The sequence below is a fragment of the Lepidochelys olivacea genome (assembly GCF_965140295.1).
Source record: "Lepidochelys olivacea isolate rLepOli2 genome assembly, chromosome: 1".
In the NCBI taxonomy this organism is placed as follows: Eukaryota; Metazoa; Chordata; order Testudines; family Cheloniidae; genus Lepidochelys; species Lepidochelys olivacea.
In genome coordinates this window covers 192,977,443-192,992,830 of record NC_140411.1, presented here as the reverse complement: position 1 = coordinate 192,992,830, position 15,388 = coordinate 192,977,443, and the positions used below count along the sequence as shown (strand labels likewise).

At 39.6% G+C, this 15,388-nt stretch overlaps 1 protein-coding gene across 5 annotated transcripts in view; it reads left to right on the top strand.

Annotated features, from left to right (window-relative positions):
- EPHA3 (EPH receptor A3) overlaps window positions 1–15,388 on the top strand; it is a 300,525-nt gene that overhangs the window by 13,428 nt on the left and 271,709 nt on the right. For all 5 annotated transcript variants that reach the window (XM_084638604.1, XM_084638603.1, XM_084638605.1 and 2 more), the window contains exon 2: window positions 7,193–7,257. In XM_084638604.1, coding sequence (XP_084494730.1) covers window positions 7,193–7,257 — 65 coding nt within the window. The remainder of the gene's footprint in view (window positions 1–7,192; window positions 7,258–15,388) is intronic.

Below are 15,388 nucleotides of genomic sequence, written 5' to 3'. Positions count from 1 at the left end.
GTTGTTTTACTTTAACTTGAAAAATGTTTGAGTAGTTGAAAAATCATTTATTTTAGCCAAATCAGTGATCCTTTCTTACCTCACATGACTGGGGAATGTTTAGTGACAAACAAAGCTGCTGTTATCAAATCCTTGTACTTTAGATCTTGAAAATTGACTATTGGCAGGCTCTCTCCTCCAGTTTTTATGAAACACGGGCTACCTCAGGATGATTCTCCTTGGCACAACATTTTGGTTAATTGTTTTTTCTTCAGATGGGGAATGTATTTATTTTGTATTCGGTTTACTATAGAAGTTTGAACCTCACGTCTTCCTTGAAGTGCTGCCTCTTTCAGGTGGAGAATGTGATTCTGATCCCTTCCTAGTTTTCTGCCTAACTCTTTTGTCTTCTGTGAAATTACTCCTGATTTAGCATGGTATACATGAGAACAGAAACAAGTCGATAAATTTAGAGTTTCTGTTGTCAGTGGGCCTGTATATCAAACACATCTCAAACCCGTTCATTTCACTAGTTCCTTGTACTACAATACCTACAAAAATGCAAGCAAGTTTGTATTCCATGTGTGTTATATTCCTGTTCCAAGCTCTGGGAAGAGATTCTTTCTTACAATTTAGCACAGCCTGAACTGAGGTAGCTTATTATGGTTTCTCTTAAATTGGGAAGTCGACTACTCTGGAGCCCAAAGCAGCAGGCAAGGAGGCAAGGCTCTTAGGAAAGAACATGTTGTTAATAGACAGCATTGCAGGCACGTTGCCATATGGCATAAATAGCCATAGCATACTGTACAGTGAACAAGCCCGTTATATGAAAGGACTAAAGCCATTGAATTCCCAAAGCTGGAATTGTGATTGTTGCTCATTTTGTAGATCGCTGTGATATTTAAATACTGGCAAGCAGCAAGGTTATGAAGTCCCTCTCACCAATATTTAGCATTGTTTTAAAAACAGTCATGTGTTGTGGACTAGTGCAATGCACTGAGGTATTAGTGAGCTGTTGATTTTTATCTCTGTCTTACAAGAATACTTCTGCGCTCATTTCTCCTTGGTATGATAACTGCCATTCTTTTATGACAATTGTATACCAGTGACACCCTCCACTCCCCAGATGGGGCATAAACATTTTGTAGAGAAAAAAACGGTTTAAAGCAGCAATACCTGGCATTGTCTCTATTCAGCTGGAGTCCACATTACATCTCCCACTGTAACAAACCGACCAAAGAATTAAATATTGCAACGCTAGTAAGGCTGGAGGTTTGAAGGAATGAACAGCAAGTTCTGAAGGCAACATTTTAAATAAGATTCCGGCTCGATAATACCAGCTGGCATGGAAATAGAATCTGTTTCTGAGCACCCTCAGCTCTCAGTGGCGTCAGTGAGAGTTGAGGAAGCTGAACATTGTGCAGGACTGGACTCAGCAGGCTTAAATCTCAGAGCACTTAAAACTTTAATAAAATAAACTTCACAACTCTGAGGTAGATAAATAATCCAACCATTTTAGAAGTGTAGAGACACAAAGGCATGGAGAGCTTAAGTGAGTTGCCTGAGATGACACAAGGTGACTCAATGGGAGAACTGTAAAGACACCAAGAGTTATGACTCTCAGTGCCCTGTCATAACCATTAGACACTTCACCCCTCCTTCCTTCCCAAAGTTAGCAAAACAGGGAGGTTAGTAGCTTGATTTTGGACATGCTGTGCATCCACAGATCCTATTGAAATCAACATCTCTGAAAATCAGACAAGATGTTCAGTGCACTTGCAACAGTTTATGCCACCACTGACTTCACTGGAGTGGTTCCTGGTTATGCTAATAGTGTTCTTGGATATAATAATTTCCCATACAGAAAAAAATACTGTCATGTAAATAGCTGCACACCTTATCTACTTTTTTTCAAACTTTATGCAGGTCACCTGATTTTTCATGTTAAAACACATAAGATTCAATTTAAATATATATTTTTTGTTCTTAATTAAGAAGTATTTTAATTGCATATTTAAAAACCTGCTGGTCTGCCCTGATACACACCAGCTGACGGTCTGGCTGGATGTTGGTTTATATTACATTTAATAAGTTAGTCAGGTTGATTTTATAAATCAACATGCTGTCTTAGTATACTACGGTATATTTACCACCCATCTAATTAAATCTTTGAAGTGATTTCATTATGTGGGTCAATAATCTCTATAATCTGACATATTACTTTATTATAATCCAGTAATTCCTTGCAAAAAGATTTAGGCCACAAACATCTAATTCACATTTTTATTTGTCTTTGTCCTTACATTTTATATTCTAGGAAAAGAATTTCCTCCCTCTAGATCTCTAGCATGATGGATCATGTTGTGACACACGATGTCTAGTTGTATCAATCATTTTCCTCTTCCATGCCTTTGTGCCATGCATTGTGCCTGTTGCAGCCTAATAAGGTCTAGCTGAATTAATTGTTTGCCCTGTATTGAAGTACGTGGAAATGAGATTGCATGTTTTTGCTCTTCCTCTGGGCCTTAGGACAAATGAGCTGAATATCTCATGACTTTTTTTTTCCAGTGAGCAAAATATTTATTTTTAAAAAGTAATACGTGGGGGGCAGGTGGGGTGGGAAGTGGTATATTTCTAGATACAGATAAAGATGTTCTGGGGGGAAAATCTCTTTGAAGGCTGTTTCTAGGGGGAAAATGCTCTGTCTTCAAATTCGAGTGAGGTTCTTGATAACCTAAATCTTTTGAGAAACGAAATTATCTCTGTGTTCCTATGCAGTGGAAGCCAGACTGAGATTTTCTGGTCTCCAATATGAATCCCATTAGACAACTGATGACTCCACAGAGCAAAGGGCAAGATGTTTTACCAGGACAATCCATATCCCTCAGGTTTTTTTCTTTGACTGTTTTCCACCCGTGCGCTCTTTCTTCTTACCTCCCACCATTTAACAGAGAAAGAGAAATTGGTTGCATTTATAATGAGTGGGGATAACCTGGTTAGTCAAGTGAGGGTCCATAAGGCTTTCTGATCCCTTTCCACCAGAGATGTAACGTGCAGTAGACTTCTCAGTCTCGGCCCCTCCCAGAAAGTGATGGGGGATGTACAAGATTATACAGTACAAAGTTGATCAATAAGCTCAGCACAAAATCAGAATGACGGGTCTGGAGCATAGCTTTTGCCTTCTTGAATTTATCACTATATAAATATTTGCCAGTGTTAGCGAAATGTGTGGGATGCATGTGAAAGTGGTGTGTCTGGTGTTTCTGTTTTGGGGGATGGGAAAAGTGGAAGCAGGGACCAAAGGAACTGGAAGTTAGATGAAGACCTCTATTGCATTCAGTTTGTGCATTCAGCATGCTGCAGATGATAACCTGGCTGCTACTGCTTAATACTGTGCTTTTCAACACCTCACTCCCCTTTGGAAGAATTCCCACTTCCCCCCCAGATGGATACTATTAGCTGATTTGGTTGCTATTTTTACGTCTAAATTGCAGACTCTCTCCTGCTCTGTAATTTGTTTGTTCATTCTAACTTGGGAATAGTGTTCTATAAATGAATGCTATGTACACTAATGGTTAGGATGGGGAAAACTTCAAACATGTCATTTTTATTTGTATTGAGGTAAAGAGGCCAACTCAGACAGCATATCCACACATGCAGATATCAAACATGTGTCTGAAAGGAATGCAGCTGAGCCACTTGGACATGCAATCAAGTTAACTCCTCAGCTGTGAGGTGTAGGTTAAAGCGAGTGTGTTATAGCCACAGGCCGTTTTACCTAGTGATAGCCATAAAATCATAAAATGCACTGGAAAATCCAATGTGCTAGGGGTGAGTAGCTTATCCTCCCCCACATATCTGTCATACCTGTATGCTTCCCTTGTTTATGTCTTGCCCTGAAACTCCATTTCTTCAAATAATAATACCTAGCTTGGGTGGGGTGCAACCAGGCTAGTTGCTGGTGTCCCCTGTGGCCAGTTTCTAGTGTGATTAAGGAGATAAAATGAACAGCTCCCAGAGGTAAAAGACCTGGGATTTTGCTGATGGACTTGAAGCTCAGGAGATCGGGTGAGACATTGTGGTCCTTGTGGGCCGAGGTTGCCATCATTCTGCACCCTCTGCCCCCTCCTTGTATGAAGCTATGATGTTTCATACTCAAGTGTGGTAATTGCTGGCTACTGAGAATTTTTTAATGGCAACCATGGTAGGTACCATCTGAAATAAGTGGAGTGCTATGCTCATCATTAGTCTGATAGAAGTGAGTTTGTGAAGAATGGCAGTTGGAGCTGGGCAGGAGACCGCCGGGACCTAAATGCTTAGTCAGGATGATTGGTGGATTTGCTTTGCTGTCAAGCACTCTGACACAGATGCCACAGCTCCCTGGAGCCCAAGCTATGGAAGAGGGACAGCAGATGTTTCCTCCTTGGCCTGGTGGATCAACACTTTATGGCAAGGGAGCAGATGCTGCAAGCGTCTGACTACAGACCTGGTCCTTATGCTGCAATGATGCCAGCAGAGTTAATACTGGAGTAGCATGGGAAAGTGTCCTACCGTGGTGGACAAAATAAGGCAGCCCTTCCCAGAAACCCACTACACCTACTTTTGTGTAGTTTAAACTAAAAAAATAATAGCATGCAACCTCTACGGTTTGATTGGAAATGTGTACTCACCAGAGGTGCCTTCCCCGGCATCATGCTCTGCTGCCAACTGGTCCTGTGAGGGGGTGGGTTCCAGGATTAAAAACAGTACTTGGCTGTCAGAGAGAATGGATCCTCCACTTGCCTGCCTTGCACTCTCCTCCTCCTCTTCCTCATCAACAGTGTTCCTCCTTGTTGTTGCTCGAGGTCGCCTGGGGCTCTTGGGAGTTATCTATGGAGTGTTTTGGGGTAGTGGTGGGGTTGCCACCAAGAATAGCATGCAGCTTCTCATAAAAGTGGCATGTCTGTGGGGCAGAACCAAAATGACTGTTTGCCTCCCTTGTCTTCTGGTACGCTTGCCGAAGCTCCTTTATTTTCACGTGGTGCTTCTGCATGTCCCTGGTGTAGCCCTTCTCACCCATGCCCCACGCAATCTTGACATAGATGTCAATATTTCTTCTGCTGTATCGGAGCTCTGCCTGCACAGACTGTTCTCCCCACACAGCAATAAGATCCACCACTTCCTGTGTACTCCATGCTGGAGCGCGTTTGCGACCTTGAGTCTCCATGATCAGCTGTGCTGGTGAGCTCTTCATGCTGATCAAACAGGAAATAAAAATGCAAAAGTTCCCAAGGCTTTACCAGGGGAGCAGCTATTTCCTGTGTACCTGGCTGACGTGCAGTGGAGTTGAAAGTGCTCTCCAGAGCGGTCACAGCGGAGCACTGTGGGACACCTCCTGGAGGCCAATTCATTCGAATTACACAATGCAGTGTCTACACTATCCCCATGTCGACCCATAGATGTTGAATCAAGCGCTATGCCTCTCACAGAGGTGGAGTATGGAAGTCAACTTTACAGGCCACTTAGGTCAGCGGAAAGGACTTGGTAGCGTAAACACATACAATATTAGTTCAACTTAACACGGTTTATTTAATCCTAAATTTGTAGTGTAGACCAGGCCTTAGAAAAAATGAAATAAGTCAGAATGTAATTTTCTTTAAAAATGGGTATGTAATTGTCACGGAAGTACTTTTGTTTTCACAGTCTGGAGAATAACTCATTCACTATGGAATAACACAATTTCAAAAATATATTTATATCCTTATAATGATGTATTGTTTTTGTCTATTTCTGAGATCATACATCCGTCTTTTCCCACCCTTTTTTTCCCCTGTGTGGTACCTTTAAAAAAGTTTTAATTGCTTTATTTTCTTAGTAATGGCCATAATTAAATAGCAAGTCATGAAGGATGCCAAAATTAATACAGATAGCTCTACTTAACAGATTTATAGATAATTTCAGGGTTTCCCCCCCTCCTAATCCCATTCCTCTCCTTTCTCTGAGCACCAATGCCCACACCATCTGGTCCAGAGAACAGTGACAACCCTTCAGGCTTAAAAACAGAAGAACCCTACAACATTACTGCCTAGATTACCGTGGTTATTTCTTTTTGAAAGTCACATCATACTGAGATGTTAAAACTCCCTTGTATATAGAATGAGATTTCTTCCTTTTGTCATTGTCAATAGTTTTTATATTTAAAACAAAAATCCCAAATTGTAAATGATACATATTAGAGATGCATGGATCCCTGTTGTTTTGTATTAATATGTCTCATTGACTGGTGCTAATGTTAAGACTGACAATGACTCTGTCACTAATGTGTGTTGGCTCATCTGTCCTGGTTCACGTTAATAAATAAATGTGTAGTTTGTGGAGCCATCTGATCAGTTATTTCACTTGACTAGAGTCTACAAATAAAACTTGCTTTTGTTTTTGCAAAATAGCAGTATCAGGGAATAATGGGCTTTATTGGATCTATTTTAGAGCTTAAAAAAACTCATTTAATTAACTAGATACTTTACATTTCAAAGGTATTCCAAAATAAAATCTGCACTCTTCTACAAAAGGTTAAAAGAAAAAGGATAACCCTGATGATAGCTATCCAGTGGCAGTCATCTTTAAGAAGTTTTCTTGAAGTTAAAGCACCGTGGTTTAAAAATATCTAATATTTTATTTAATATAATTCTGGAAAATACTCCATTAGTGCAAGATGATTTGGAGAATCAATCTGATCAGAAGGCAGAAAGGGTAAAGCCCTTAGTCAGCATTTATTATTTATTTTTGTATGCTGAGAAAAGTATATATGGGAAAATGTAAGCTTTTAATCAAAGATTTAAATATTCACATCTCACCTATGTAGTTAGATGCATTGACACAAATTTCAGGCATATGAGGGGAGAACCTTGCATTGTATGCTGCAGATAGAACAGCTCAATTTCCTCCCTCCTCTCCCTTCCCCCCAGCCCTCTCGCTGTAATGATTTGGACAGAGATCCATCCATTGCTTAGTTTTGCCAATTGTTTTAAAAGTTCTACCTCCTCTGTACTTACAATGTTTTAATATAAACAAGCTGATCCTTTCATCTCTTTCGTAGTAAACCGTCTGACCACCTGAACAAATCAACGACTTCACGAGGCCCCCAAATAAACACATCTTTTAGTAGAGAGTAACTGTGGTTAAAGGGACAGAGGCAAATGAAACTCATTCTTCTTCTTTTTCTCTTCTTTTATAGTTAATCTGCTGGATTCAAAAGCAATTCAAGGGGAGCTGGGCTGGATCTCCTACCCATCACATGGGGTGAGTTCACTAGACTGTGAAATGGGAAAGTGTTGCTACAGATCAATGTGCTATTTAACTATTGTTTCCTCTTCAGACAACGCTATGCTGGGGCCCTTTGGAGCTTCAAAAATAGTCTATTCTAAATTTGAAATTATGGTTTGTGCTGTATTAGTATGTTACCTTTTCATTAGAACATACATCATACTGCATGTAATCCCCATGGTGAGGTCATCCTTAATGAGAAGAATTAAAGGGGTGGGGCTTCCCCATTTTATGCAAATTGTCTTTAAATCTTCCTCCCTGTATGATGTGCATTTCTAATATGTAGTGTGGAACTATTCTTCTTAGTGATGCTTTTAGATGAAACTAGAACTGACATGGAAATGTGTAGACCAATTTTCAGTAGATGTCACAAATGTCTATTTTATTGTTTTTTGTTTTTTGGGTTTTTTTGCTGACTTGTGGTAAAGGTGCTGTTCTCTCTGTGGTAAAAGTTAGGCAAATATCTGGATACATTTCTTCATGTGTTTTCTTGTACATTTTCTAATATTGTCTAGAACAAATTCAACTGGATCTCTTATTTGTAACTGAAATTGTCTAGTGTTAGGATTCTTACACTTCTAGCTTTTAAACTTTTTGAAGCAAAAGAGACACGTATAAATTCTGTTTGATTGAGTTTTTTTAAATACTTGATTTATGGCTTACCAAACATTTACCTCTTTATTTGTTATTATTATTACTGAAGGAGCGGTCAGCCATTTGATAGCTGAAACTTTATGATTTCCCAGTAGGTAAAAGAAACTCCAGTACTCCTGTTTCACAGTGGAGGATGGTTCACTTGAGTACATTTTTAAAAAGATTCTTTGCACAGTCAATTTTAAAATCCCAAGTAATGAAGCTTTCTCACTGTCCAATGGGAAAGTAACCCACAGCTTAATATATGTCTTAGTCAGAAAGATTCCCCCTTATATTCAGTCTAAATATTCCTTTCTTTATTTAGTTCCATTATGCCTCATTGTGTCATGCTCCTGGGTACCATACTAAATTATTCCTCTCCATTCTTGGTGTTCACCCCATCCCTTCCCAACTGTAAATTAGAAGAACAATGTACAAAAAAAGAGCCATTTGGAAATCTAATACTCTTTTTATTGCTGTTTGAGTAATTGAATGTGACAGTAAAGCACCTGGGGCCAAATTCTCTCCTTGGATTTGGTGGAGTCTTTACTTGGCGTTGCACACATGCATCTGAGAGCTCCGTTTGGCACACAGCAGATGAAACAGTGCAATATGTTTTAATTGGGGCAGAGCTCTGTGTTCCTTTTCCTTCCAGATTATTGGTAGTTTTGATTAAAAATGTTACTTAAATAGCCATTTTGCTTCTTGCTCATGGAGATATTAGACTATAGATTGAAGGTACTTCCATCTCCTATTTTACTATGGGTGATCCATTATCCATACTTCAGGGATCACTCATCTTTATCTGAATGCATCCGATGAAGTGAGCTGTAGCTCACGAAAGATTATGCTAAAATAAATTTGTTAGTCTCTAAGGTGCCACAAGTACTCCTTTTCATTTTGCAAATACAGACTAACACGGCTGCTACTCTGAAACCTGTCATCTTTATCTGCCTTTCTTCCTACCACACCTTGAGTTTGACCGAATGCCCAATCTTCTAGAGTATCCAAAACATCACTATCCTGTGATTCATCAGCTTGTTTGGAGGAGGCAGTGGTATGATTTGAGTCAGGATTCTGGCATGTCCGAGGGTGTAAGATGACTCACATGACTAACATGGGAGTGAGACGTTATTAGTGTGTGAAGTCTCAGATTTCGAAGTTCTGTTGGGCAGTTAAAATATTAATAAAAAAATCTGACAAAACTGCTCATTTGTCAACTTTATTCTGCGCATCTGTTTTGTTTTATGGATGTTCCCTGTCATCACTCAGCGTTCTCTGTGGGAGCCACTGGGCGCTGAGCACTCCTAAAAAGCAGGCCAGTGGCCACTTCTTTAGATATCTAAATGGGAACTGCTGAGTGCTGAGCTAGAAAATCTGACCTCAGGCCTCCCTATAAATAATGCAGCGTTAATTGTAGTTCAGTGTGTGGTGTTCTGCACTTTCCCCTATCTGAATTTGTTTGAAATCCATTGAATTATGACATGGTACATACATAAATGAAATGATGGGTACACAGAATAGTTAGTTTTCAAACCATCGGTATTGGCAGGAGACTTTTTTTTTTAAATCAGATTTTTCATTTCCCAGGATGATCCATTTTTAACTGCTCAGTATAATGAGTTTTCAATAGGATCTGCTCGGTGCTGAATGCTTCTGAAAACCTGGCCAATACACTTAGATGCCTAGATGGTAGTGTACTATTTTAAAAATCTGCCGCCGATTGTGTGTTCTGATCATCATGTCAAAATCTGGCCCCTGGTTTTAATGCAAGCCTGGGAATTGTGAACGCCACAGTTCTGCTTCTAGTTCAGTGAGTGACTCCTTCAGTAGCTTTGGGCAAGTCGTCTTAGTCTACTTCTCCATCTGTACATTGGAAATAGCAACACTTGTTTCTCTCCCTCACAGGACAGAATTAGTTAATATTTATGAAGTGCTCTGCGAATAGCTAGTGTCCTGGAAATGCTAAATAGTATTGTTTGTATGATCACAATGCCTTAAAATAATAGTTTAAAATGTTTATACAAAGAAAATCTCTGTGTGTCCAGATGGGACCATGAATAAGTGTTTGGATTATACTATTCCTCTTCCTACCCATCCCACTCCAGAATGAAAAGTTTCCAATGGTTATTGTCAGACTGTTCAATAAGCAACTTTTGGTGAGTTGGGTGTACAGGACAGAACTTCCCAGCTATTTCCTAGCTCATCAGTTTCTAGTCTCCATTTTGTATTTTTTTTCGAAAGCCTCATTTGGTTCTTTTGGCAGCCTCTCTGCTCTACTCCGCTTCTGCATTGATCTCCCTGCAGCTGTGCCTCTCCTGCCTTGGAGGCCTAAAGCAGCAAGAGGCAAAGCAGCTGGCAGAGGAATGATACAGGGCATCATGATGGCTGTAAGAAAAATAGACTTGCTAGATTACTCTACCAGGACTCTCATATCCCACAGAGCAATTTTTTTAGCCTTTGCAAGTCAGTGTTGGTTTGGGTAAGTCTGCCTAGCTTTTCCTGTATGTGCGGTTCCTACCTACCATAGTATCCGTGGGGAACAAAACTGTACAATACACATAGAATTGTACTGATGTGCTTCTAAAATAATGAGATTCTTAGGTTGAAGTCACAGAATAGTAAATTCACTTATATCTCTTATCTTGGTGTGATTGTGGTACAGAACCAGGCCCCAAACTGTGTTCCTTTACATGCTGTGATATTTTAAGCTTAAAATTTTAAATATAAATTTTAAAAAATAGAAATAGAGAAAGAAAGTACTATGAACTGTGCCATAAAAGTGATGTAATACTAGGAAAGTTAAATGGGAGTGGAAACGTGAAACATCCTTTTCATAGTCCTTTATTTCTACTGGTTTAATTAAACCCTGTAAATACAGCTGCATCTGTCTTCCAGTTAACTAAAATATGAACTTAAACTTCAGTGGAAAAAACATAGTAATAAAGATGTCACATCGTACTGAAGCATTGCTAAGAGCGAGGTAGTGATTTACAAGGTAAAGCTAATAGAGCTACACTTGAGGCTGTGATTCACAAGTGAGGATGCTGGTATTGTGCCAGCTCTTTTCCAAGATCCAGCAGTATTCCCATCAGAAGCCATAAATGTCAAGATGCTGAGGAGGGTTACTTATATAAATAACCCCCCAGCCAGGGATTTATCAAAAGGTATCTCATAGAGATTTTTCAGGTTAATCATTTTACCCGATTCTAGAAAATGATTCGAAGTGATTGTCATGCTCAGTATTCTGTGGTACATCTCATTCTAAAATCTGATTTTACTTGGGGTTATATAACAGAAGCGTTGAGAAATTCCTGAATATTTATGTTAAGATTTATAGCTCATTGGTATTCAGAGATCTATGTGTCCCACATAACTCCCTGATGGCAGTGTTTCAGACCCCTGGTTAATAATATGGCCCTGTAAGACCGTGATCATTCCTTGAGCCATCCCCCACAATCCCCCGTAATCTTGGCATCAGTGACACCGATCTGGTCAAACTCATTCAGACCAGTTCAAGATAAAACCTTGGCCCATCCAGACGGCAAAGCAACTGCTTTGAAAAATAGAATAGCTGGGTTTGCTTATATCTGAATGTGATCGGCAGCAGCCACAAAGCCTGTATCCTGTGCTGACACCACTAGCACCTGCCTCTGCAACCTTTTTGTCCTGTCAGTCAAATACCCGCTCCATGTCTGTAGATTTCATTGAACGGGGAAAAAGGAAGAGCTGCTTAGTCTTTACAGAGTATATTATTGATATGCTGATTAAGCATAACGCAACTGATCATTAGCTGCAATTCACGTAAATTACAGCAGCACAGATGTGGGGGGGGGGTTGGGAAGATAAAAAAGCAAGTGACTTTTAATAATATACAATACAAACGGGATGGATAATTCATGCAGGACAAAAAGAGTAGAGTCCAAATCCCGTTCTGCATATTCATGTGAGTGGTCATATTGGTTTCAGGGTGATTTTTTGCATAAATAAGCTGACTAGGATTTGGCCCTAGGTTAGTGTTCTTTGGTTTGGTAAACATTAATCTCAGATACCTTCATGTACCCGCCTCATGACATGACCTGAATATAAAAGGTACTAGATGTACTACAGTATCATTAGGGCATGGCCTAATCTTTAAATGTTACCATTAATGTTTTTTGGCTGTGAAAATGTATTAGTTTTCTCTATGGTTCACAGGAAAAAAAAAAAGATAAAACCAGTTCTTGTATTTTCTTTCTGTTACTAACCATAGAAAAGAAGCACTCCTTGCATATATGGTTAATATGTCTTACCTATTTGTGCATACATTTGTCTTGCATATAATCACCATTAATAAATTATGGCCAAAATTTTCAAACTTTGGGTGCCTGAAGTAAGGCACTTAAATCTATAGGTAGCATTTATGATCCCTGAGTACCTGCAGCTTCACGCTGACTTTACTGGGAGCTGTGGTTGCCAGGACCGGCTCTAGGCACTAGCAAAGCAAGCACGTTCTTGGGGCGGCACAATTCCAGGGGTGGCATTCTGGTCACCCTTTTGGGGGTGGGTGGGGGTGGAGCTTGGGCAGTTGCGCTCTCGGAGCTTGGGGAAGCAAAAAACCTAGAGCCGGCCCTGGTGGTTGCTCAATACTGCTGAAATTCAGGGGACTTACTGAGGTCCCTAATTATAGATTAGGGGACTTACTATAGACACTTGAACATTTTGGCTTGTGTGCCCATTTATCCCTTGCCCTCACACTCATGGCATTTGGAAGAGAGAACTTACAGATCCCAATTAGGGAGCCTGTGGCAGGGAGAGAAGAACAGCATTTCCCACTCCTGCAAAATGTGGGTTGCCCAATTAGGGCTAGATCCTGCACATTACAGTCAGTGAGAGCTTTTCCATGGACTTGAATGGGAGCAGGATCAACCCTTAATGAGAATGAGGAAAATGGCTTATTTCAGATTTTTCAAAAGGCTGAAAATAGTCTGTCATACTGGAATCTGGTCCCACATCCCTTTGTTCTGTGTTTCTCGGGAATTTATATGGACCGCCCCCATCATTGTCATCTTGGCACGCCTCACAATCTGTGATGTACTTATCCTCACAACACCCTGATGAGGGAGAGAAGGGCTAGTATCTCCATCTTACAGATGGGGAAATGAGTCACAAAGAAGCTAACTGAGTTGCCAAGGTCACATTAGAAATCGAGGGTGCAGCAGAGACTCGAACCCAGGTTTCCCAAGTCTTGGGCAAATGCCTTAACTTCAGGGAGGTTAAGGAATAAACTAACAGGCTCCCAACAGGAAAAATATTCAAAGACACAAATTCAGCGCTGGGTCCTTTATTCATGCTAGTAGTTCCCTTCTCTTCACTGACTTAGACCCATGAAGTCCCACTGAGGCCCTGATTCACAAAAGCCCTTGAGCATGTGCTTAACTCTACCCTTGTTCAGCATTGATTCTATCCACTGGTTTCAGTGGGACTTTTTTAAACACATGCTTCAAATTAAGCACATGCTTAATCAAGTTTTGCTGAAGTTGGGCCAGAATAAGGAAGGGCTATGTGTGCTTTTCCTGAGACCTTTTCCTTTTAAAAGGATGCTGTAAAAAGACTCCCCGCCCCCCCACCCCCTTTCCTCTTGGGAAAAAACAATATTTCCATCACACCAGAGTGCTAACTTTGAAATGACAGCCCCCAGCTAAACTTGCTCTGTTTCCTGTCTTTAGCTGACATACTTGGCACGTGACACCATCTTCAATTTCTGGTCTTTTTCATGGGATTTGAGAGAGAGAGAGAGAGAGAGAGAGAGGAAGAGGAATCTGTGTAAAATATCCCTTTGGTTGTCATTCCTAACTAGATGTGGAGGAAGGAGATCTTTGTGGTTGTATTTGCCTTTAGCAAAAGAAGTCTTTGGTGGGTAGTTTGATCAATTGGTAAAAAGCCAATTGATCAAACAACCCACAGGGAAAAGACATCCACCTAGATACATTTTTCTTCCAATATTGGCATCAAAGAAGCAGAGTAGTCTAGCCACTGTGAGATCCTTGGTGCCCAAGGGAGTCCTGAGAGCTTGGATACAGCATGGATCCAGATTGGGTCCTTGTCTTTGATAGCAGTCTCTCAGATGAAAAAGGAAAAGCTTCATCTGCATTTTTATTTATTTATTTTCATATTGCAATGTAAATATTTATTAATTATGAAAAAGCTATTGCAGAGATGGGTCATTTCACAGCAGATCAAGGATTGGGGGAGCAGGTGATTGTGTGAAAACCTTTAGAACTATCATATGATCCCATGGAGGAGATTAATTTTAGTCTTCTAGGTCTAAGTTGCTAGGCATTTAAAGTTGACTGATACCTTGGTCTCAGATTCGCTCTTTGGCCTTGGACAAGTAACTTATCCTCTCACTTTTTCCCCTGCGTGAAAAGGAGATAGTACTTACACAACTCAGCTGCGTGTTGTGTGCTTTTTTATGAAACATTAGTAAAGTACTTCAAAAATTAAGTAACTAATCATGAATGCTAAATATTGTGTAAGACAAAAAAATAAAATAGAAAATATCTACTTTATTGTTAAATATTTAAGCCTACTTCAGAATGGAAACAGGATGTGTTTTACTGTCTAAAATAGTGTGTCTGCTTATTCTCTAGAGGTTATTGAGCTCTTATTAAAAATTACGCGTTTGTTTTTTAGGTTCTCAATGTTATGCATGAATTCTGGTTTCCTAACAATTGTATACGTTGTATACTGTCATTTTAGCTTTCAGTGCTTGTGGATGATATCTGAAATGCAGACAGAGTATTTTGACAACTGGTTGTCAGAAAAAAACCATCTGGGATTCTGTCTTTGTGAATCACACACTATATTGTTCCTTCATATGCTGAATAGTTGATTGAGGGAAATCAACTTTTTTGACATATGTGTTCTATGATTCTTGGTCACTTGGAAATGTGCTGTTTCGGATATATCTTAAATATAGCATTTTCACCTTTGGGCTGATCTTCTGATTAAATTTGAGAGCAGTGTTACAATTCATACCCTACATATTTTTTCTTCATTTCCTTGAAACTATGTATAAATGTGTGTGTAAATTCTCATTCCTTTGGATTGAAACTTCATTTTCAATATTAAGGCAGATTTTAGTGTTTCTCACCCGTAAAGTGAAGACTTTTGCTTTGTATTTCCATGAAGCTTTTAAAATTTCTCTCAGTATTTTAAACTAAAATGTCATTCATTTAAATTGTCACAGCCATGAGTCAGATTGTGAAGATGAAATTTTTGAGTCGGTGTTTTCTTCATTTTATTAAATGATAGCTGAAGTCAAAGAGTCATGTCTATACTGTAAACTCTTCCTCTTCAAGGCTACTATACTTTAGAGCTTTAACCATAGGATATGCAATACAATTTTTTTTAAATTGTTTGAATTCTGATGCGTAAGCCTAATGGCAGTATCACTCTTTATCAGATACATGTTCGCAGCTTCTGTTGAAGT